This window comes from Vipera ursinii (genome assembly GCF_947247035.1).
Source record: "Vipera ursinii genome assembly, chromosome: Z".
NCBI classification, from domain to species: Eukaryota; Metazoa; Chordata; class Lepidosauria; order Squamata; family Viperidae; genus Vipera; species Vipera ursinii.
The window spans coordinates 24,640,616-24,666,968 of record NC_139517.1 but is presented as its reverse complement, the minus strand read 5'-3'; the positions used below and the strand labels follow the sequence as shown (position 1 = coordinate 24,666,968).

Below are 26,353 nucleotides of genomic sequence, written 5' to 3'. Positions count from 1 at the left end.
TCTACGGACTTGCTCGCCCTCAGGGGTGCTCCCCCTTCCTGGAGGCGGCCCGCCTTTCCAGCCGAGTACAATCTCGAGGAAGGGCCCATTTATTGGGATCCTGAGAGATGGCTGGGCACGGGTATGGGCCTCCGACGTAAACCTAACAAGAGGTCCCTGGTTTGTTTTTTGCCGAAATTTTTTTGGGGGCTAGGGAGAAGGGAGGGTTCTTCTTTTGGTTGTTTGGACGAGGGGGGCAGTCCAACAACCTCTGTTCAGGCCAGTGCCGAGGCGGATCGTGGGGGGGAGGAGCGGGGGTCGGTCGCTTCTGGGGCTCCAGGGCCAGTCGTGGGACTACCCATTCCCACGACGATAGGGAATGGCAGCAGGTGTAGGAACAGAGGGCTGTATCGATCTCAGGGAAGGCCTCTCCGCTGCTTACAAGCGGTGAGGCACTCCGACCCTCTGGTTCCGCCCCGAGGTCCCGGGAGTGAGGATGTGCAGCCTCCTGATCTCCGGCTGGTGTACTTGAATGCCAGGTCGGTCGTTAACAAGGCTCCTCTCGTCCGTGACTTGGTCGAGGGTGAGCAGGCGGACCTGGCTTGCATCACGGAAACTTGGTTGGGCCCAGAGGGTGGCATTCCTCTGGTTGATCTTTGCCCACCAGGTTTCCAGGTGCTGCACCGGCCTCGGGCTCAGGGTAGGGGTGGGGGAGTGGCTGTTGTTATAAGGGAGACCTTGTGTCCACGGGAGGCCACCGTTCCCCAGATAGTCGGGTGTGAGTCTCTCTTTTTGAGATGCGGCCCTGGTGCGCAGTTGGGCTTGCTGCTGGTGTACCTTTTGCCTAGTCACGCAGCAGCAGCTCTGCCTGAGCTTCTCGATGTCCTCTCTGGGTTGGTGATTAAGTTCCCGAAACTTATAGTTTTGGGGGACTTCAATCTACCATCTCTGGGAGGATCATCCGAGTTGGCTCGGGAGTTCATGGCTTCCATGACGGCCATGGACCTGACGCAAGTAATTTTGGGACCGACTCATGAGGGAGGCCACACCCTTGACTTAGTTTTTTTTATCTGGACGATGGTTAGATGATCTTGGTGTGGACTCCCCAATTGTTATGCCCCTGTCATGGACCGATCATCATCTCCTGCGGCTGGTCTTCCGTTTTGCCACCCCCCGCCGTGGGTGTGTGGAACCTATCAAATGGTACCGCCCCAGACGCTTAATGGATCCCCAGAGGTTCCAGGCGGCGCTGGGGTCCCCACCTGCCTCCCTTGCTCACAGCTCGGCAGATACCTTAGTGGAAGCCTGGGAAAGGGCAGCCACTGAGGCTCTTGACCGAGTTGTACCCCTGCGGCCCCTGACCCGGTGCAGATCCCGTCGAGCCCCATGGTTTTCCGTGGAGCTCCAGGAGATGAAGCGTCGGAGACGGGGCCTAGAGAGCGGTTGGAGGTCCAGCCGATCCGAACCCGATCGATTGCGACTAAGAACCTATATTAGGTCTTATCTCGCTGCGATAAGGGAGGCGAGGTCTAACCACTTCGCCGCCCTTATCGCGTCCGCAGATAATCGCCCGGCCGCCCTGTTTAGGGTGACTCGCTCCCTCCTGAATCAGGAGGTGAGGGAGGATCCCTTACAGGGTCATGCCGAGGAGTTTAACCAGCATCTGTCGGACAAAATCGCTCGGATTCGGACCGGTCTGGACTCTGACTGGGCAGAGTCTGTCGAGCAGGACACGGGTGGTCTTGTCGATATCACCTGGGAGGAGTTTGATTCTGTGACTCCGGAGGAAGTGGACAGGATCATGGGGAGGCTGAGCACCACCACATGTTTATTGGACCCGTGCCCTTCCTGGCTGGTTTATGCAGCCCGGGAGAGGACACGTAGCTGGTTCCAGGCAGTTATATCGGCCTCTTTGAGTGAGGGTTGCTTCCCCGCCATCTTGAAAGAGGCGGTGGTGAGGCCTCTCCTCAAGAAGCCTGCCTTGGACCCAGCTATATTGAACAACTTTCGTCCTGTCTCCAACCTTCGCTTTCTTGCGAAGGTTGTTGAGAGTGTGGTGGCACATCAGCTCCCTCTGGTCCTGGATGAAGCGGATTATCTAGACCCGTGCCAATCGGGTTTCAGGCCTGGGTACAGCACGGAGACGGCATTGGTCGCGCTGGTGAATGATCTATGGAGGGCTCGGGACAGGGGGCATTCCTCTGTTCTGGTCCTATTAGACCTCTCAGCGGCTTTCGATACCATCGACCATGGTATCTTGCTGCGGCGTCTCCGGGGGTTGGGAGTGGGAGGCACGGTTTTGCAGTGGTTCTCCTCCTATCTCCGGGGACGCTCGCAGTCGGTGTTGGCAGGAGGGCAGAGGTCGACCGTGAGGTCTCTCATTTGTGGAGTTCCTCAGGGGTCGGTCCTCTCGCCTCTCCTGTTCAACATCTATATGAAACCACTGGGTGAGATCATTCGTGGCTTTGGAGTTGGTTATCATCAGTATGCTGATGATACCCAGCTTTTCTTTTCGACCCCAAACCACCCCAGTGATGCCCTCGCCGTGATGTCCCGTTGCCTGGAGGCGGTTCGGGTTTGGATGGGGAGGAACAGACTTCAACTCAACCCCGACAAGACCGAGTGGCTTTGCATACCTTCATCCCGGGTTTATTCGGACATTCCACCTCTCGTTATGGGGGGCGAATTATTACCCCCCATAGATAGGGCTCGCAACTTGGGAGTCCTCCTAGATTCACGGCTCACTCTGGAAGACCATATAGGAGCTGTGACTAGGGGGGCTTTCGCCCAGGTTCGCCTGGTGCGCCAGTTGCGGCCCTATCTAAGCCAGGATGATCTATGCATGGTCACTCACGCGCTCGTGACCTCACGACTAGACTACTGCAATGCTCTCTACATGGTGCTGCCCTTGAGGACCACCCGGAAGCTCCAACTGGCACAGAATGCAGCCGCGAGAGTTGTGTTGGGAGTTTCCCGATACTCCCATGTCACACCTCTGCTCCGTGAGCTGCATTGGCTGCCAGTTGTCTTCCGGGTGAGATTCAAGGTACTAGTTATGGTATTTAAAGCCCTACATGGCGGGGGGCCGGAATACCTTAGGGAACACCTGCTGCCGGCGTCAACTTCCCTTCGCCCTGTGCATTCCCACAGAGAGGGACTCCTCAGGGTGCCACCGGTCAGAGAATGTAGACTGGTGGCCCCCAGGGGGAGATCTTTCTCTGTGGGCGCTCCGGAGCTTTGGAACCAGCTACCGGTTGAGCTCCGGACGGCGCCGGATCTTCGCTCCTTTCGCCGCGATCTGAAAACATACCTGTTCGAACAAGCCGGCCTGGCCTGAGGGTGGGATTGCAGGGGTTTTTATTATCATTTTATTGGGGGGTTTATTAATGTATTTATTGTTTTTTATGGGCATGTATTTAATAACTTTTTAATTTTTGTAACTTTATGTTTTATTCTTGCCCTGTACACCGCCCTGAGTCCTTCGGGAGAAGGGCGGTGTAGAAATATTAATAAACTATTAATAAATAATAATACAACAACAACAACAACAACAATAATAATAATAATAAGTTGGAAGGGACCTTCATATCCTTGAGAATGCTGGGTAGCAGGGGCAACTGAGCTATGCCCCAAGACTTGCATGCATGGAGACTGGTACAAGGTAGTATTTCTGAGGGGCAATAGAAGCAGGTTCTTAATATAAAATTGAACCAAATATTAAGCCCAAGTCACTCATCTAAAAATCATTGTATGCTAAAAATGTTAAAGTAATGTGTAGTATAGCTTCAAAACTAAAACATGTTTAGCAAATGTCTTACCACATTTTCATCATATCTGTTTTACTGCATTTTAAAATATTTTAAAAAGATATCTGTTCTAATCATTCCTCTTTTTCAAAAGTAGTTTTGGATACAGCAGATGCAAGGCATATTGCTAATATTAATATTACAAGAAGGCAATACTTTGTTATAATCAAAATCTGCTGTAATGTCAACACTAATAGATATTACAATAAAAGCTTACTACAGTGTGTGAGTGTGTTACTTTATTATTAATGCAACTTTCTTGTTAAGCAATCACACAAGTCATTAAGTGGGCTTCATGGTGCCTTAGGTGTGGGGAAGGCCTTCGGAGGCCTAGAGCAGGCCCTGGCCTTCAGTCCAACATATATATGGAAATGAAGTCAAGATAAATAATAGAATTCACATAAAAAAAGAAAAGAAAAGAAAAGAAAAAGCAAGCTAAGGAGAAAGAAATAAAGATTTTAAAACATAACAGAGATATGGGGAAATTGTGAATTATTAGATAACAGCTATAAGTAAACTCTCATTAGCAAATTATTTACAATAAAGCAAAATACTAAAGGTATTTTCAGTATTGTTCTTACTACATTTTTATTGTTACGCAATGATCAGCAATTTATTTCTGCAGAAATTTTGTAACAATATGCTATATGAAACTGGCCACAGGATTTCACCTGTTACCTAAACATGACACTTCATTTAAAGATAGTACAACACATTTTCTCACCTATCAGTTTCCTCACTGACATTTTCACTTCCTTGTTCCGTAGGCTGTAGATGATTGGGTTGAGAGTTGGTGTTAAGATACTGTATAAAATTCCCACAAGCTGGTCTTTTTCCATTGAATAGCTGGAAACAGGACGAACATATGTAAAGATGCTAGAACCATAGAAGAGAATCACGATGGTGAGGTGTGATGCACAAGTAGAAATGGTTTTGTGAAGGTGTCTTTTCTGTTGGTTGCTCAAAATGGCATGAAGGATGAAAGCATAAGAAACTAATGTAAAGAAGAAAGGACTTAGGCCTATGAAAACACCCAAAGTATATAGTGCAAGTTCATTGACTGATGTGTCAGAACATGAGATACTTAGCAACGGAGGAATGTCACAGAAAAAGTGACTAATTCCATTTGACCCGTGGAAGGACAGTCGGAATGTGAGTACAGTATGAAGACAAGCATTAAAAAAACCACAAGCCCAGGAAATCCCAGCTAGCTGCAGACAGATATGTTTATTCATGAATCTAGTATATCCTAATGGACAACATATAGCAAAATAACGATCCAGAGCCATGGAGGCTAAGAGGAATCCCTCAGTGCCTACCAACGCTATGAGAAAATATAATTGTACAGCACAGCCCATCAAGGAAATGCGTGGAGATTCCACCCAGAGATCTGCTAACATTTTGGGCACGGTCACAGAGATATAGCAGACATCTAACAATGAGAGATTGCCAAGAAAGAAATACATGGGACTGTGGAGGGATTGATTTAGCACAACTACAATGATCATGAGTGAGTTTCCCACAAAACAAATAATATACATAATAAGAAAAAGGAAGAAGAGGAAACTCTTCCCTTGTTTAATATTCATACATCCCAACAGTATAAACTCCATAACAAATGTTTGATTTTCAGCACATGTTGAAATCATGATCTATAAACAGACTACCATGAATAAAAGTGATATTAAAAACTACATGCTGTGCAGTTTTTATGCTTGATCCAATAATTGTCTTTTGTCCCAATTGTTCCCACACACATAAAGTAAGTGTTTTTGTTTTAATTTCAGGAGGATTCCAGCATCTAATATTCAATTAGCAAAATTTCATTGCCTTGATTACCATTATATTTTTTCCTTCGTGCCTTTCAATCCTGTTTTGATCTCCTAATTTAGATAAAAGAAAAAAAAAGTCATACAGAGCTGTTTCGTGAAGGTTCCAATTTATGATTTGTGATCACACCTTAAAAACTACTTATTTTTATCATGATTTGGAGAATATAGCTTAATGGCCAAGCTGCATTTTAATTAAATGAAAGAGTGCAAATAACATCTGTCTAGAGTCGTATTATGGCAATATATAGATCAGGTGTGCAAGGTGCATATGCAGTAGGTTAATATGTATAGTAGCAGCTTTTCCCCTGCAGGTAATAGTAAATTGAGAAAGTCCTCTCAACTCTGGTATAAAAGAAAGGAATAATCTTGTTTCTGTATGTTGCAGTCCTGATAACTTTTCCCAGAGTTTCTATCTCTAAAAAAGCAAAGCAAAACAAACAAACAAACAAGTCAGTATTTCATGCATATTAAATAAGAATAAGCATTTAATATAATACATACTATGACACATGTATCACTCAGTCCCCAAATTTTCAAATATTCTGTGAAAGTTATCCACACTTGATTCATCAGAGGGGAGTGATTCAAGTTCCATAATAATTTATGTCACTGAATAGGAAATATAGCTCATTCCTAAAATAAATTAAGAATAGTATTTTTATATCTGCTAGTTATTTAAATCATCCAAATCTGTTTACAGATTTGTATCAATTGCAGTGATAGCATTTAGAGAGAAATGCATTTTTTATCAAGGAAGCTGTTCTGCCTATTAAAATTTTGAAACAGAAAAAAATAACGTATTTCATATCAGTTTTATATATCTCTCTTCCTACTCTGAAACCAACATTTCATCTGCTTACCTTCTGCAAGGCATAACCTTGGATTTGTTTTCCACACTATATCTAATCATGGTGACTCTAAAGCTATTGAATCATGGGAATATTATTGATGGACTGGATTGTTTAATCAGATTGAGGATTCATTCTAGATGATCAAGGCAGATAAATTCATAAAAAATGAACATGGACAAAAGCCTTGAAAAATATCAAATTGACTGAGACCTATCCAATCTTGTTAGATAATTTGTTTATAGAACATCAGAAGCTTCATCTGATATTTATAGATATAGAGCTAAAATTGTCTTGAATTCATTCAATTCTCAGAATCTGGTGATCAGCACTTTACGATATCTTAAAATAAATGTCTCATAGATACCAAATGCCTAGTAACAAATTCTTATTTCTACAGATGGCTAACCATTATTGGATGTTACAGTCATAGTTTCCACTCAAATCTGGAATGGCATTGAATTATTTAATGAGTCATGTTTTACATTTATACTTAAGAGTTATTCACTACAAGAGTAATAACTTTTTTCCTTAGGAATTGTTTCATTCCCAGATGATTGTTAATTTAGGAATGCATTTCTCCCCAGAGACAATCTTGTGAATATGGAAAATAATAACAGTTAAACAAAAAAATTACCTATAAAGGGCCATATGACCACAATTACTTTTTCCCAATAGAAAATGATGTAATCTTATTTTAAATACAGCTTGAATAAAATTTGCAAGAATTATTAAATCAGAATTGTCCTTTAAAATATCCATCAAAAACAAAAATAAACCAGAATACTTGCAATACCAGAGATTCTCATCAAACTATTTATGGTTTCTGTGCTATACCTAGACCTGAAAACACTGGTCATAATCTTCTGCTTCTAGCCTATTTTAAGTAGTATCTTATCTACCTTTTCAATAAGATTTTCTTAAATGAGAAAATTGGAGGAGGAATGGAGCATCACGTAATCTGTTAGCAGAAAATTTCATAAGCTCCTGGAATCCAGTTTTTATTTATTTTTAAATTGCAATATGTACTGTTATATTTTAATAGCTGTAAATTGCTGAGAAAAAGAAAAAGAAGAAAACAATCAAGGAAGAGTGGAGGAAGGATTATAACCTCTTTGAGTAATCTGTCTGAGTAGGGTGGGCAAAAGGAAACACGATCAATGGAGGCATCCTTGGACAACAACCCTCTTCCAAGTCCACCGAAATGGAGGGATTTCTGTTATCCAGGGAAGCTGCAAGTAAACCAGTTCTTATTTTAAGCTGTATTTCTGCCTCCAATAGATTTGAGATCTTGAATGCAGTCGTCAAATAGAAATAATGCAACAGCTGTTGGAAATGCAGAGAGGCCAGGGCAAATCTTAGAAAAGGCATTAGGATGGTGAAACAGCAATATAAACATAAGGTGGAGAACCACTTAGCAGACAACAATCCGAGGCAAGTGTGGCAGGGACTGCAGCAATTAACCAACTAGAAGGGCAGTACAAGGGTTTCCTGCCTTAGCAGGGGGTTGGACTAGATGACCTCCAAGGTCCCTTCCAAATTATTATTATTGTTATTGTTATTGTTAACCCTACCTATACTCTTTGTACACATATGACTGTGTATCATCCAACCCATCTACTGCGATAATTAAGTTCATAGATGATACAACCGTGGTGGGTCTTATTACAGATGGGGATGAGACAGCATACAGGGTGGAGCTACAAAAACTATCCATATGGTGTTGTAACAACAACTTGCACCTGAACGTCGGCAAGACGAAAGAGATGGTGCTAGACTTCTGGAGGAAAAAGGAGGAACCTGCCCCACTTTACATTGGGGAGGACTGTGTGGAGAGAGTTTCCTCCTTTAAATTTCTGGGAGTCTACCTCTGCGAAGATCTGACCTGTAAAGTTAATACAACCCAGGTGGCCAGAAAGGCCCAACAGAGGCTTCACTTTCTCAGGATCTTGTGGAAGAACAGGGTAGAACAACAGCTTATGACCCTCTTTTACTGGTCTACTATAGAAAGTGTCCTCTCGTACGGTATTGTGGTTTGGTATGCTGGTCTGACAGCCGCGGATAGGGCACCACTGACACCACTGGATGACATCACCAGGGTTTGCTGCCTTGGAAGAGTGAGGAAAAGTCTCAGGGATGACTCACACCCTGGACGGTATCTCTTTACTCTCCTATCATCGGGTAGGAGATATAGGAGTATAGCCAGCCGCACCAACAGGCTGAAAAACAGCTTTTATCCTTGGGCTGGTAGGCTTTTGAATGGGAAATAATTTTTATAAACTTTATGCATAATTGACTTGCGAGGCCGGTGCGTTGTGCAATTAGTTCACATCGTGTAATAAGATGGAGGGTTTGTGTCACTGTAAGCTGGGGAGGTGGGGGCATGAAAGGAGACTGAGGCAATCTCAATGTATATACATGGTTGTACTTTGCCAATAAAGGTTCATTCATTAACATAAAGTATGACCTTTTTGAGTGGCCTAATCACCCCCATTCCTAGCTTCTTTATCTTCTCTCCAACCTCTCTTCCTTAATTCAACTTTACGAAAAAGAAAACAAGGCTATGCAGAAACAGGAAATGAAGAGGCTGTTTTCACAGAGTTGTTCAAATAATACTATGGACTAGAGATACCTTTTTTGCAATTGGCTTATATGAATAAATATTAGACTTGGACTGATTATTTAAATTTAATTACCTATTCTTTAATTTGGTTCATAATGACTGTGTGCTGTAATGGATGACATATAGCTATATATTGACCATATGACATGGCTGCCAGGAGATACTATTCTGTAAATCTCAGGATGGTGAAAACATACATTTCAACACCCAGTTTTGGAAATACTGTTGTTCTTAATAGACAAATGCATCAGCTTCCTGGTGGCATAACAAATTTCCAATAATAACAAGATCACCAGAAAGAAATGCATCAGAGTATTTCTGGAGGGAGAGGGAGAGTTTCACAACCAAATAATGAGCATATTCCTTATTAAAGTGACAGTGTATGCTATGAGAAAGAAAACAAACAATATTTGAAGCTCATCTAAGTGTAAAAAATCTACCAGGATGAACTTATTAAAATTGGTCTGAGTCCCACCTACTTTTTTTTCCTATTGCATGGGTAACCTTTATTAATGAAGGAAGAAAGTGATACTTAGAATTACTCAGATTTTGGTATTTTCATTCTCTGGCTGTACAGAATGAAATCTATAAGAAAACATATAAAAAAATTCTCCATATTGTATTTTGGATTTTCTATAAAACTCTTTCTCTTAAAATAAAATTTAAGGCACTTAATAAAATTGCTCTGAAATAGAGGAAAGACTTACTGTATGGGAATTTTATTGGAAAGAATGTTTCACATCCCTCTCTCCTTTTAATCTTGCCACAAATAATCAGATTGCCAGAAATAAGTTTCTGCCCACATCCTTAATTTGTAATGTGGAGAACTATTATTAATTTGAAAAGATTGATTCCCCAAAACCTCAGAATCTCTGCCAAAGATCTCTCTCTCCCTCTTTCCTTCTCCTCACCTCTCTTTCAATAAATTGATTTTTTTTCTATAATAAAACTAAGCAAGTCAATTAATAATGCTTCCAAAAATATCATTATAATTTTTATTTTAAGAAAAACATTACATATATTTTATTTACATATATGCATTTTTTATTTTTTATAATACACAGCACATAATTTGTGTTGATTGATATTTGAATGATTATAAATAAGTGTAGATATGAACCCAAATATATCTCAACATTATTAATATATGAGCCAAATAACATTTCCAGAAAACATCAATAACAACATCTAACTCCCCCTCTCTGTATCCTGAATTTCCTACCATCTCTTTTATTTACCATTTGTGGAGTCAATCAACACAATATTTGGAAATAAGGGAATTAGAGAGACAAATGGGAATGAGGGAAAAATCAAACATGAGAATCAGAACAAAAACACTTTTATTTTATTTCATTCTGCATTATTTTCACTATAAGAATAGAATCCTGTCTCTAAACCATGTATGGCTCTGGACCTCAATTCAGCAATGAGATTTGAACCAAAACAAACCATCAGCATCATTGCCATCTGCATCACCATTAATATCATGATCATCAACACATGGGAATGAATAACATCATAGATAAGAAGGGATGAACAAAGTCTGCTAATGTCTTTTATTCATCTCCCCATTCCATGAATTTCAGAAAGAACCATATATTTTGGCATATATGTCTAAAGGAAAATGAATATTTGATACAAGTATATAATAAAATTGTACATTTATTTTTGAAAGCATATGATTATGTATAGTATAATAACATTTTATCACATCAAATTTTAGATAAATAAACTTTACTATAGTCACAGAACAGTGACACAGATTCCCTCCTTGAAATAGTAATATAGTTAGTCTTCCACTTGCATCCATAATTAGGCCCAGAATGTTGGTTGTTGTGTAAAGTGGTCAAGTGAGATGACCCAGTTGTGGTCATTAAATGAAGAATTTATTAGAAAGAGTAAATTGGTTTAACTTCACTACAGCAATTTCAATATATTAAGACAAAATTCTCAGATCATTCAAAAGGAAAATGAGAAAATGTTAGTATCAAGTCCCATTGGCCAAATAAAGAATTTAGAGAACTGAATAACTCTAGAAATTAAGAACATGTGATAGTGTTTTTTTCTGAGTTTACTTGCTTTTAATAATGAAACTTATTAATATATCTTACTTCTGTTTTAAATAAAACTATGTTTACTTTCTCTTTTCATAGTTTGCCATAAGCAGAACTCTCTCCTTTAAGAATTCCAATGAAAGTTGTTAATTAACTTAAGGACTCAAATCATCTTCCTTTTTAAAAAGAGATCCTGTCATTAGCCATTTAGGTGGCAATAATACTTATTATGTTTGTGAAAGATACATTTAACTCTTTTCTTATTTTAATAATTATCTACTAACTACTGACTTCAGCTGTGTAAAATGCATGATACAAAACTATATTCTGCAATCTGAGTCCAGCAAAATGTTTTGGTTACAAAAATCCAAATGATGGGATTTGATGGGAATTTTAATATATGTAATAAAAATATTTGATTCCCATTTGCCCTTGTACAATATCTGTGGTTGTTATTTATAGAGGATTCCAACATGATAAAAACATCATTCTGATCTGCTAGATTTTAGAAATGTTTAGAGAACTTGCCAAAAAGGATATGTTGATCAGCATGTAACACAACTTGAACATCTTTAATATTGTCTTGCTAAAATTAATTGTACATTTATCAAAATAAATTGCTGGTAGATTTGAAAGCTTAGAATCACCCTACTTGTCTGTTGATCATCTTTTTAGAATGGTAGGAATAATACAGATGGATAAGCAATATTGATTATTTCTCAAATTTGATGTTTGGATTGGGAATTTCAATTTGTATTTATAAAGGTATAAATTTATAATGTGCAGCAGTTCCTTCTGCACATTTAAGATAAAAGTTGTTATAACTTACATTGTTGCAATATAAAATTGTAGATACCTAGGATATTGCTCCTTTTTTTACCTTTTCCTTCTTTCTCAAAGTGTTTGTTTCTTAAAACCTGAACTGTCTTAAATTTTTATATAGAGATCTTTACTTCTATTAACTGTTCAATCTATATAATTCCCATCTTTATATTTTCAGAAACCAAATTCAACAATTTTGTTTAAATTCTTCAAAATTAAGTATAATAATGCCCAAATGACATATGATGAGACTCAGTAACATTAATACCTTTTATTTAGGAATTTGTCTAGGAATGAACAATGGGAAATGATGTAACAAAGTAAAATGGCTTGGAACAAATACAATAAGAGCTTTCTATATTTTCAAAGCTTTTATCCTCAATTCATTGTGTTCTGTGTAACAACTCTTCATAAATTTTATTTGAGCTGATTTTATTATATAGTTGCAAGAGAGGAGTATCACAAACAATATTAAAATAGCAAGTATTCAATATCTATGGTTATTAAATTTTACAATGCATTTTCTTCAAATAGAACAAAAAAAATGAAATAGCTGATACATTAAAATTAATTAATGACAGTAATATCAAACAATATAATATGAACATTTAAGAATATGTATGCAATCAACTTGTTCCCTAAATTACAATTTTGGATAATCAGGTAATGAACAAATAGGACAAACGTCAAAATAATTGGAAAGATTCACCATGCTTCTCAAACACAACCATTCTTCCTAGCATTTATACAACAACTTTATTGATTAGCCCTTGGGCCATATCAAAGTACAAAGTTCCAGCAACAAACTGTCACCGAAACTAGATAAAAACAATCCAAAATGGAATTTGACCTAGCATTTATACAATTTAGGAGCTATTGAATGAATTGAATCATATATAACTTTCTTTTGGCAACTATCAGAGTATGTTATAAAACAGAAGATTGTATCTGAAAATCAATTAAAGGCTTTGGATGAATACAGAACTGAAAGAAAGAAAGAGGACTTGCATCATGACTCATCTCATGTGCCACGTGTTAGTTGATCACATATTTTGTACAAAACTTCTTTTGTTCATCTTCTTCCCTATACTGTACCAGTTGAATAAACCTGATTTAAATCACCTGAATTGGATCCTAACTGCCATGGACCAGTTTCCTCAGATGCATCAATTTCTTCAGAGCCAGTTTCACTTCCTTATTCCGTAAACTGTAGATTATGGGATTGAGTGTGGGGGTTAAAATATTATATAAAACTCCTACAATCTGATATTTTTCAAATGAATTGGTAGATGTGGGTTTGAAATATGTGAAGATAGCAGAACCATAAAACAGAATCACAACTAGAATGTGAGATGCACAAGTAGAAATAGCTTTGTGATGCCGCCCTTTGTGATCATTGCTCATAATAGCATGAAGGATGAATGCATAAGAGACCAATGTGAAAAAGAAAGGGCTAAGACCTATAAATATGCCTATTGTGAAAATGGCAATTTTATTAAATAATACATCAGAGCATGAGATGCTCAATAAAGGAGGGATGTCACAGAAAAAGTGACTAATCCTATTAGACTGGCAGAAAGACAAATGGAATGTAAGTGTTGTATGGAGAGAAGAATTTAGAAAACCACAAACCCAAGATATGGTAGCTAGCTGGAGACATGTGTATTTATTCATGAGCTTGGTATAGACCAAAGGGCGGCATATAGCAAAGTAGCGGTCAAGAGCCATGAAGGCAAGTAGGAATCCTTCAGTGCCCATTAAGGCAATAAGGAAATAAAGCTGTGCTACACAATCTGCCAAAGAAATGATGGGACACTGCAGCCAAAGACTTGCTAACATTTTTGGTACAGTCACAGAGATATAACAAATATCCAAGAAAGAAAGATTGCCAAGGAAAAAGTACATTGGTGTGTGGAGAGATCGATTTAACATAGTGACAGTAATTATGAATGAATTCCCTGAAATGCAGATAATATACATAGTAAGAAAAAGGATGGCGAAGAAGTTCCTTCCATGTGTAATATTTAAAATTCCCAGCAGTATGAATTCTGTAACAGACGTTTGATTCCCAGTTTTGGATAAGAACATGATGTTTACACTGGATATGGAGGGAGAAAAAAACAGTTATTATCTTATCACATATGTGTTTAATCATGGCTTCGACTCCATGCTCACTGTGAAAACTCTTCTCTCTATGTATTACCATTATACCCAATTATTTTGGATCCTCAGTTTGTCAGACTAAATACTACATTTTTTTAGTATTTCAACACTCTCTTTAAGTTTCATTCATTCAACCCTACTACTTTCATGCCCAGAGTTTTTAAGCTGCATTTCCCATTTCCCATTAATAACAGGAGAGTTTTGCCTAACTTTGAATCAGAATATTTCAGATTTAATTAAATTATTTCAAATTAAAATCTTACCTTTTCATTATCATTTTCAGATTCAGTCATTATCAGAATCAAGTCATTATTGGATTCAGCTTCACAATATTCTTTAATATTATTTGCACAATGTATATAATTTGGCCTAGAAACTCACTTTTTTTAGTTAAGAAATGCAGAAGAGACTATTGCTTTATATAAATATAGAGTTATGCTACACTCTAGGCAGCATTTTACCTATATAATTAAAAAGAAATCTGTTAAGGGAACTTTTGGATCATTCCTATGAGAAGATTAACTTTTTTTATCATTAATAACTTTGCTCCTAATGTAAGTCCACTTTCTTTTATCAACAAATACATTGTGACATGTGTTTTTCATCAGCTTTTTTTAAAACTTAATTTACCATAAGACATTTCTGAGAGAATTTATAAATCTCTGTTTAGAATATTCTTGTAGAAGAAATTTTCAGTGGACCACAATTTGTTTATCCTCACATACAAAATGTGTATAAAAATTGTGTATGTGAGGATAAACAAATTATGGTCTACTGAAGATGTTACAGAAACTTAAAGTTGCAAATGACCTTAGAAGTCATTCAGTTCCTTGCTCAATGCAGGATCCATTATACATCTCCGATATATGACATCTCATTGACAAATCTTTGTACAGTCAGGAAGCTTTTCCTGAAGTTCACTCTGAACTTCCTATTTAAGATATTTCAGCAAGTGGAAGGTTTTGCTTAATAAACTTCACATTACTAAAATGTGAAGAAATGCTGGTGGGGATAATGGAGTATAAAAGAGAAAAGACCAGAAGACTATTTAGTGAGGTGGCTACAATAAAATAAAATCTCTGACAAAAAAAAAAACAAACTTAAAACAAACTTGCCTCAACATTCATTTGATTTGGATATTGCTTATAATAGTATTCATCTGATTTCTCTAAGTTTTTTTTTCTTCTCTAATTCTCAGAACTATGCACTGTATTTCTTTCATTTTATTGTGAAATAAGTTAGACATCTAATATTATTCTGTTTAAAATATCAAACGTAGACATAATAAACATGTTTCACTTCTAGTAAGTGCTTACATTGCAGAAGAAACATTACTCTTTCTTCTTTTGAAGCAATATGCTATGATAAAGCAAAGCAAAAAAAAAAATATTTATGCCAATGGATGCTCGAGGAGATCTAATTGATAAGGGGTAAAATTAATCAGGGATAAAACAATAATGCATTACTGAAACAATATAATGAAAGAAAAATACATCTATAGATGACAAGTAGAACTAATTTGTAGCAAAAAAAGCTTTTACCATTTACACTCAAACCTGTCAGTAGATGAGATGCTTGCTTGCCTCACAAAATCTTGAGAAGGAAGTATAACAGAATAACAGTGTGAGAAAGTTGTGTTTGGTCTAATAGAACATAGTACTGGTAAAGTAATATATTAGCTATTGAAATGACTCTATGGCATTTAAAATACAGGTTTCTCCCACAGGTTTGAATTCCACAGACCTACTGCTCCCCAGTGGGCTTTGTGTTTTTCTTCTCTCAGGAATCCAGATCTCCATGAGACACATTCTGGATTTTGGTTGTGGTTTGTTCTCCAAGCTTTTTAAATGTAATTTCGTTACTAAACTAGGTAACATCAGCAGCAGGATTTTATTGCCCTATTCTCCTTATCTCATAAGCGTCTTGTGTGCTGGTGTGGTTAGTTGGTTGTGCAGTTGTTTGTTCGTTAGGAGCTATATTTGAATTCTGAGCAGCTTATTGGTTCCCTTGTTGATTGGCACTTTGAATGGTCTGGTTTCTTACATATTGATATGTTGGGTCTAGATCAATATGCTTGTTAATTGCTCCTTTGCTGGAATATTTCTAGATATATCTAGATCCAACATATGAATATGTAAGAAACCAGACCATTCAAAGTGCCAATAAACAAAAGAACCAATCAGCTGCTCAGAATTCAAATATAGCTCCTAACAAACAACTCCATAACCACATCGGCACACAAGACATTTATGAGCTAAGGAGAATAGGACAAGAAAATCCTGCTACTGATGTTACCTAATTTGGTAATGAAACATTCAGAAATTATATTAAAACAACCTTGGAGAACAAACCACAGACAAAATCTAACACCCAAGCTATGAGTATCTTCTATTATTTCAAACACATTCTGAATACTTTGTCACTTGAAGATTCTGCATTATTTTTCTTTTGTAAAAGCTCGTCTTCTTGCTCAACATCAAATGAGTATTCTCATAAGCCATAATTTCTAGGTTTGAACTCTTACTTAGCAATTTTATCACAGGAAACTATGGATGAAGATCTTCCCATAATACTATGCTAGTGTTTAATAACCATGCAAAATATCATATTAGGTTACATTTTTCATTAGAAAAGAATCAGGATTTTTTCATCTAGTTCAGGGGTGTCAAACTGCCAGCCCACTGGCCAGATGTATCATAACAAAACTGCACCCACCCCATTGCCACCAATGGCAAAAAAGGTGTGATACATTGCAACACGTCCCGTGACATTGCAACCCCTGATCTAGTTGAATTTTTTTATTAGTGAAGATATTTTCTTGGATGAACTTGTTGTATAGCATCAAGACTATATTTGAATATATGGCTCACAATTTAGCACACACACACACACACACACACATACACACACACACACACACACACACACATACATATAATGTTTTAACATTTCATGTGCATGCTTAAAAATGACACATGTTGAGACAAATTTCATTTACACCCTATTTTTAACAACTGCTGTTATATTTACACCCTTTTTTTCTATCACTGTTACATTTCAGGTGAAAATTGAATGCATATATGACTTGCCTCTAGGTAAAAAAATGTAAAATACATGCTATAAAGGGTTTAATTCATTGAAATATTGCATATTGATGTTTCCTAGATTTTGGGAACAAAGGTTATTGTTGTTGTTGTTAATTGCATTTTTCTTGTTTTGGTACTTTTGAGCTGCCCAGGATCATTAGAAGTTGAAAATTACATAAATTTGATAAATGAATAATTCTTTCACATTCCTATTCTAAGGATATGAAGATAAATACAAATGTTCAGGTCCAGAATTAACCATTTGAATTATTGAGATGTACTGTAACCCTGTTAGCTTCCTTCCATTGGAGAGTACTGTGATAGAAGTAACAAAGGAATGTTAGTTTATCTCCTTGCGGCGTGCTTTAACAGAAGTAGACTCAATGGTAATTATGTTGCTTCCTCTTATGGAGAGATATTAGAGTTATGAAGCACAATGAGGTACTATTCCTTGTGTAACTTGAAATCATATTGGTTATAAAAATATTTGATAGAGCTGGATAAATTGGCTAGTTTAATTTTTATTTTTCTTTCTGTAAAGCCAAAGCATACCGACCTCAAGCTATTGTTTTGCTCAAAGCTACATTTTAAGTATTTTTTTTAGTAAAAAATCTTAAACATGACCTAGACAAAATTGTTATTAATTATTAGGCTATTGACAATGTAAACGTTCACTTTTTCTAAAAAAAGAAAGAAATTATCACTGTCTGTCTTTCATACCCCACTCTTCCAACCACCCATTCTGGATAGTAATTTATGTAAGTGACAAACTCCACATCACATAATCAATCAATATGCAGCAGATATAGTGAAACAACACTGTGTGATGAGCCAGCATGTTCATAAGATAATTGATGTTATACTGAAAATGTAAATGAAGAGACTTGGCAAAGAAACAATATCATTGTTTTTTTCTTCTTCCTATGCCATCATCCATCCTGTATATATATTTGCTTTGTGCTTTGTCTTTCACCAAGCTAATTATACTCTTCTAAGTTACCCTTCACTAAGGAAAATGATATTGTTAGGGGCCATGTTATCTATGGATACATTTGCATCCCATTACATTAGACCAGGGGTGTCAAACTCAATTTCATGGAGGGCCGCATCAGCATTGTGGTTACCCTCAGGGGGCCGGGGTGGGTGTGGCCTACTGGGTGGGCGTGGCTAGAGCGCGTATGGCCTACTGGGTGGGCATTGCCAGCTCTACATCGTTGGCATCAAGGGTGCCTATGGGGGCCTGGGCAGGAGTGGGACAGATCTGAGGGTCTCTGGCAGAAGGAGGGTCTCTGGGCCAGGGCCAAGGCAGTGGGGGCCGTTCCCTCACTGTTTCCAGGATGGCTTCGCGGGCCACATGAAACCACTTTGCGGGCCGGATCCGGCCCCCGGGCCTTGTGTTTGACATGTCTGCATTAGACCATGTCAGCTGTGAGGCAGGGATGGTGTATTGTGGACCCTATGAGAATTCTGACTAGAAAGCTTCCTCTGCCGTTGCCTCCACCCTGTGGAACATTCGCTCACCAGAGGTGAGGCAGGCAGCAATTTTGGAAAGATGTAAAAATATGCTTGGAACCCACAGAAGAGCCAGCAGCTATTGATTAGCACCCAGAAACCTCTTCCTCCCGTGTTTTTACTACTATTGAATATTACTTCATAATCTATCCTTGCTTTTTAAAATTGTAAATTTTAAAACATATTTCATGTTTTAATATATATTTTTGTTCACCTCCCAGAGTCCCCTGGTAAGGGAGATGGACAGTTTCAAAAAAATTGATAAATAAATAAAATAAAAAGAAATTTAAAGATGGCTGTCAGCATTTATTATTCACTGCAAAACAGAACGCTAATGTATCATTTTATTTGTATACAAGATAAATATGCAGAGTAGCATGAAAACATATTTCTTCTTACATTTGGCAAATTGAAATTGAAACCTGCTTTTTCACTTAGAAAATGATTTCTGATATTTAAAACTGGATTCAGAAAACTACATACAGTATTTTCCTCCTCCTCCCTCCTCTTCCCTTTTTTTAATGAGAAAACTTACCCTAAATATGACTCATTAATTTTAACTTCAGTAGTCAATATGCTATGAAGTATTCACTATATTTGCTACTAAGAATACAACTGTATGTTGGTCTACTCAGAAAGAGGGCCTACAGAGTAACAACAGTTATTTCTAGATTGAGTACAAAATTGCAAATAGAACCTAGTATATATAACACCACTTTTGTTCCTTTTGTATAACTGAGAGATAGGCAACCTTGACTCTTTTATGACTCGTGGACTTTAACTCCCAGAATTCCTGAGCCAGCCATGCTGAAGCGAAATGGAGTGGTTTCCATAATGAGCCATGCTGGTTCAGGAATTCTGGGAGTTGAAGTCCATGAGTCATAAAAGAGCCAAAGTTGCCTACCCCTGGTATAACTTAATGTTTATCAGAATACTTGTTCAGGACTATAAGTCTTCCAATCTTTTACATACAACTTTTTTAAGGGCTTGTTTAACTTCCTTATTCCTTAGGCTATATATCATGGGATTCAAAAGTGGAGTGATAACACAGTAGAACATAGCTACCAACTGGTCCATGTTGAAGGAGAAATTTCGGGTGGGCCTGACATAGATGAACATCATGGTTCCATAAAAGATACCAACCACTGTTAAATGAGAGGCAAAGGTGGAAAATGCCTTTTTACGTCCATCTGAAGAACGAATATTCAGAACAGCAATCAAGATGGCAGCATAAGAAATTGCAGTTAATGTGAATGATCCAACAAGAATGAAAGAACAGATGAAAAAACTCAACATTTCATTGAGTTGAGTCTGATTACAAACTAGCCTGAGCAATGGCAATATGTCACAGAAAAAATGATCTACAATATTGCTTCCACAATAGCTGAGCTGTGATATTAGAAAAACTGGTACTAATGGTAGGACCAAACCAGTAATCCAAGACCAAATGGAGAGTTGAGTACAAACAATATTATTTATAATTCTATTATATCTCAGAGGAAAACGTATAGCTACATATCTATCATAAGCCATTGCAGCCAGAAGGAGGCACTCAATACCACCAAAAGCATGGAAAAAATATATCTGAGTAAGACAACAGTTGAAAGATACAACGTTCTTTTCTCTAATGAGGTCAGCCAATATGGTTGGGACTGTAACTGTAGTAAAACAGATCTCTAGAAAGGAAAAGTTTCTCAAGAAGAAGTACATTGGGGTGCTGAGAGAAGGCTCACAACTGGTGATGAAGACTATGACTGTGTTTCCTATTATTGTTAATGTATACATGATTAGAATGAGTACAAATAATGGAATTCTGGTCTTTTGCAGGCTGGAGAATCCTGCGATAACAAACTCAGTCACTGTAGTATAATTGGAAAGTTCCATCTTAGGAGTGCTGCTGCTTCTGTGGAAATAAGTTTTTTTTTAAAGTGTGAATTATTTTTCTTTTTTCTAATACTATGATAGTTCATAAGATATTTATACCAGAAAAAATATTATCAGAAAGCTATATAACAGTTCAGGGTTAAAATGAAACAAAAGAAATAGGCATAAATAAGCATTACATTTCCTCCTCCTCCTCCTCCTCCTCCTCCTCCTCCTCCTCCTCCTCCTCCTCCTCCTCCTCCTCCATTATGGGTATCCATTTCTGGTAGTAGCTAATATACCAGCAGATGGACCAGGCTCTGTGTCTCTCCACATTCACATAGCATGTTGTTATCTGTTAAGAGCCTTCACTAGAGCATATTGGTTTTGGTCTTAACCTATTTATATAACCTATACATCATTGCTTATATATCTCATTTAAAATATTTAAAGAAAAAAATCAAGGAGCAAGCATAAAACATTGCTATATTTTATTCTATGAATTCATAGCAGACATCAAATCAGACCAAAGCTATGCAAACAGAAAATGGTGGATAATAATTGGGATCTGATCTAATAAAAAAGTAAAACAAAAATCAGATGCTGAACATCAGTTTAGATTACCATTTTAAATTATAGGGAGAAAAACTCATATAGTTATGAATTACTATAAGTGTTAGAACATTCATGTATGAATGAGAAAAAGCATAATGTCTTTCAGAAAGTTACTCTTTTTCTTAGTATTTACTCTTTCACTTACAATAGTTATTTATTTTACATTATTTTATATAGAACAACAATCAAACAATCAAAGGGTCTAAGTTACAAATAGTTTGGCAAATCTACCTTTTAACTTTAAATTAAACCTAAATTTTATTCAAAAAAGAAAATATGTAATCTTGCTGACTTCAGTGAAAAAATACTCATCATGACTAATGTGTCAACAGTGTGATTACAGTTCTAGGGAACAGTTTAGAAATATGAGAACCGTTTACAGAAGTCCAAGAATACAAAGTAACAAATGAACCTGCTCAGTAGAACTTTTGTCTGAAAAGAAGGAAAGAAAAATCGGGTGAAAAGCCCATAATCAGGATACAACAGATTTATTTTGACAAATATATGTATATTAAAATAATTCTCAGTATTATGCATTCACTTTAAAGCAGTAAATCGGAAAGAAGATGGTAACGGAGAAGAGAATCTGAATGCAAGCATCCTGGTTTTTGTCTGTCTGTCTGTCTGTCATCTATCATCTATCATCATTTATCATCTATCAATCTATATCACTCAGTTGTATGGACTGCAATTCTGCAATCTATTTCTCTTCTTCCTCTATTGATTTCAGTGAGCATTGATTAGGATGTTAGCACTTAATATACTTGGGCTTGCAGAAGGACGAATAAATATACATGGTGGGTGTTTTTAAGCTCCTCTTTCAACCTCGTTTTTATTTCAGTATGGCAAAAATGGGACATATCTTACTTGCATATTACTTCGTCTAGATTTTTAGATTAAATTATATTATGTTTTAAAATTGTACTTCACACTATATTTTTGTTTAGAAAATTTCTGAACAGAAAAAAAGATGTTCAGCTCTGTTAGATGTAATTGTTCTAATTCTATTTTAGTGGCAATATTTGGCTAACCATTTTAATATTATATATAACATACAGGGTCTTGGGGAGCCAAGAAACAAGCAAATAAATCATAGAATTAATCAATCTCGTATTCCCCACCAAACTAAAATATAATATTTTTGACACATGATAAGACTGAGCTTCATTGAAAAATTCAAATTGTTGGGGAAAATGGAAATATAAGACAACTAGCAGCAAGGTAGATGGACTCAACTTCAGCAATGAAGGCTGGACCATTGGAAGATCTGAAGGACCAAGTTAGGGACAGATAATTTTAGAAAGGTAATATTACTGCATGGCAATAATAATAACTTTTCTCAAGTCATAGCAATGAATACTTTCAACTTAAGTTTTGCTATTTAAAGAAAAAGAAAAAGGCATGTATTACTTTATTTCATTAAAAAAGAAAGACTTCATAAAATAGCCTCTGTATAAAAATATTATGTACATATCTTGATACTTTAAAAAAGGGGAATCACTGGAATAAATTCAACCAACTTTACAATTTGTACTAAAATGAAATTACTCCGTGCAGTAATTCAGATGTATGATTATACTTGCCTTGATGAAGTCCATGCATCTGAAACTAACTTACTCTTCAAGAGGCAATCGGAAGTACAGTATGAGTGGAAAAGCATAGGAAACAGGGCATATAAAAATGGAAATACATCAGAAGTAGTATGCTTATTGAAATAATAGCCAAACTGCATATAAGTTATCAATTTTATGCATAACCACTGTATTTTATACCCCATAAATAGGGCATAAAAATAAATTCATTTCATCAACATATAATATACAAACCCAGGGGAACTAGATCTCTAAAGGACCAAACTCCAAAGCTTAAAATTAACAAATAAGGATCCCCTTTTATCAAGTCTTATTATAAATAGCATCTTGCTTTCTAACAGTAAGTGGAAAAATCAGTATCAATAAGGTCAATTTAGGATCACAACCGAACCCAAAATTTCTTCTTCTAAGCAAGGAAAATGTTAAGCAATTACAGCCCCATTTTATGACCTTTTCTTGCTGTTGTTGTTAAGAAAATCACTACAATTGTTAAGTAAATTATGCATTTGTTAAGTGGATCTGGCTTCTCTGACTTTGCTTGTCAGAAGCTCCCTAGAAAGCTTGCAAATGACAATCCCAGGACTTTGGGGCAATACAATCATTATAAATGCATGGAGGCTGACAAACACCTGAAGTCTGATCATATGACTGCAGAGATTCTGCAATGGTCACAAGTGAGACAACTGACCATATGTCATTTTTTCCAATGCCACTGTAACTTTGAATGGTCATTAAATGAATGGTTATAAGTCAAGGACTACCTAAAGGCAGAGAGACTATTAGAAAATGAAGAAGGTAAATTGCTGTTTAACCTAATAACAATAACAATGATAATAGAGTTGGAAGGGATCTTGGAGGTCTTCTAGTCTAACCCCATGCTTAGGCAGGAAACCCTATACCATTTCAGACAAATCTCTTCTTAAAAACTTCCAGTGTTGGAACATTTACAAGTTCTGGAGCCAGGTTGTTCCATGATTAATTGTTCTAACTGTCAGGACATTTCTTCTTAGATTGCTTCTCTCAATTAGTTTCCATCCATTGCTTCTTGTCCTGCTCTCAGGTGCTTTGAAGAATACTTTAACTCCCTCTTCTTTGTGGCAACCCCTGACATATTGGAACACTGCTATCATGTCCTAGTCCTTCTCTTCATTAAACTAGACATACCCAATTCCAGCAACCATTCTTTATATGTTTTAGCCTCCAATCCCCTAATCATTTTTGTTGACCCCTAATCATTTTTGTGTACTCTTTCTAGAGTCTCAACATCTTTTTTACATCGTGGCGACCAAAACAGGATGCAGTATTCAAACTGTGGCCTTATCAAGGAATTGTAAAGTGATATTAACACTTCACATGATCTTGATTTTATCCCTCTGTTAACACAGCCTAGCACTGTGTTGACTTTTGGCAGTTGCAGCACACTGCTGGTTCATATTTAAGTGATTGTCCACAAGGAGATTCATTCAACTTAATTTTATAATGTGATTACTAACTTTAGGAAGGCTAAGGAGTTTCTTGATTCAAGGAATTATTTGGTGAACAACATAGACTCCTAGGGGTAAGGTAGCTGTTGAAATGGAATGCAGTTAAGTACATCAATCTACAAACGAATTGTTTATGTCTCCATTTATATTAAGATACTACTAAAACTCTTGTGTCTATAATTTTCAATTGGGTGAAACATAGGGCTACAATTTTTGAACTAGATAGCTCAAATGGGTAAGCTTGCAGAATATATCCATAGTCCAGGATCCATGAGTTCTGTGGGATTGAAATTTGGCAAAATTGTAACTTCAGTACAGCCTGGAGATCGGGGAACCCTGACATAAACTGATCCCACTTTAGCCATGCAGAGGCCTGGTAGATCAATTCCCCCCCCCTCCATCAGCCCTTGGAGGGCAGGCAGAGATGGTCAAGTGAACAAGAAGGCACAGGTTTCTCCTACTTCCACTGCTTTGTTTTGCCCCTGATCATTTAGTTTTTATGTTTAGATAAGGAAATATCTCTGAAATGGTGACCTATTATAGGGTTGCACAGATAATAGTAAAATGGCAGCCTGCAAATTAATCAAAAATGGAAAAAAGTTCAAAAGATAGCAGTTATCCAGATACTCTACAAAGACAGTTTGATTTGTGTATCCCAAATACAGAATATATAAATTAATGATAAAACATACTTGTTTATATGTATATGCAGTGCTTTTTTTTGTAAAAGAAAAAGGTGCCGGAACTCACACATGTCATACAACCTGCCTTGCCTACCCTACAAGGTTCCATCCAAAAAGGTGCCGGAACTCCGTTCTGAGCTTTCTATGAGAAAAAAAAAGCCCTGTGCATATGTATGTGTATCATTCATTCATTCATTCATTCATTCATTCATTCGTTCAATCAGTCAATTTCTATAGACACCCACTCAACCAAATGAGTCTGGGGGGCTTACAATTCTATATTTCTAAAATAGTTAAAATAACTTAAGAGACATTAAAACAATAAAAACATACACAAAATAAATAAGTATAAACAGTACCCAGGATGATTAATCAACTAATAGTGAACCCAAGTAACAGGCCATTTATACATTCTGAGGCCTAGGCCCAGGTAGATAGCCAGGTTTTTAAAGGTTTGTGAAAAGTAAACAGGGTTAGAACCATTCTGAGGAGAGAATATTCCATAAGGCAGGGACTGCCACAGAAGAAGACCTTTTTCTAGTTCCTGGCAGCTGGCACTCTTTGGCTGATGGGAACTGCAGCATGCTCAATCTGTTGAATCTGATCAGATGGGTATCAACTGTTGATAAAAGACAGTCCAAGCCATGTAGATGCCCCCTCTGCATGTGACCTCCTATGGACCAAGAGATCTGCCAGGATCTGCCCAAATAGAGGCATGTCCTCAGAGTCAGGAAGAAAATGCAGCACCAATTTCATCACATTACTTATTTGCTGCTAAAAATAATGTCCACATTTTTATCAGCCATTGCGCGACAGATGCTATTACTCAGGAGAAGTAGACACCTTCTGGACCCACACAAAATGTTGGAAAACCCAGCTTTCCATCTACATGCCCCTTAAAAGCAGTTGAACTTAGCAGGGTATAAACAGGTGATGCCTGCCACAGTAAAAAAAAGCAAAATAATCCTTGTTCTGTCATCAAAGTTCAGTAGGCTTCCCTAGGTTTTACTGTATGCTTTAGCAGCATGTTTCATAACAGCAGTGTTGGATTAATGGAATGAAGAAGAGATGAAGAAACACAATATGAGTGCAGGTAACTTTTATTTAAAGTTTCATTGCAATATATGTTCACTATTTATTAGGTTCCATAGAAACTTCCCACACAAAAGTCTGCACACAAATACAAAAGGTTTTGTTCTCCTACCAGTTATCATGATTATCCTCATCAATATCACTATTCTTATGAATGGACACACAAATTCATTTGTTACTTTAGGATGTCATGCAATCACAGATTCTGAGAATCCTGTTGTATACTACTTATGAATATGCTTCATAAGTAGATATAGGAACAAGGTTTTAGGGGGGAAAATATATTTCAATACATATTG

General features: G+C 37.2%; 3 protein-coding genes across 3 annotated transcripts; all 3 read right to left on the bottom strand.

Moving 5' to 3' along the window:
• Positions 1 to 4,477: 4,477 nt before the first annotated feature.
• LOC310650087 (olfactory receptor 5V1-like) lies at positions 4,478 to 5,434 on the bottom strand (the record flags this gene model as incomplete). The annotated part of the gene is made up of 1 exon (XM_083378921.1): positions 4,478 to 5,434. One exon carries the CDS (start codon positions 5,432 to 5,434, stop codon positions 4,478 to 4,480), a length of 957 nt encoding a protein of 318 aa, XP_083235047.1.
• Positions 5,435 to 13,098: 7,664 nt separating this feature from the next.
• On the bottom strand, positions 13,099 to 14,052 carry LOC310650086 (olfactory receptor 5V1-like; the record flags this gene model as incomplete). Its single annotated transcript, XM_083378920.1, has 1 exon — positions 13,099 to 14,052. One exon carries the CDS (start codon positions 14,050 to 14,052, stop codon positions 13,099 to 13,101), a length of 954 nt encoding a protein of 317 aa, XP_083235046.1.
• Positions 14,053 to 19,670: 5,618 nt separating this feature from the next.
• LOC310650085 (olfactory receptor 5AS1-like) lies at positions 19,671 to 20,609 on the bottom strand (the record flags this gene model as incomplete). Its single annotated transcript, XM_083378919.1, has 1 exon — positions 19,671 to 20,609. The coding sequence occupies one exon, from the start codon at positions 20,607 to 20,609 to the stop codon at positions 19,671 to 19,673; it is 939 nt and encodes a 312-aa protein (XP_083235045.1).
• Positions 20,610 to 26,353: the final 5,744 nt, after the last annotated feature.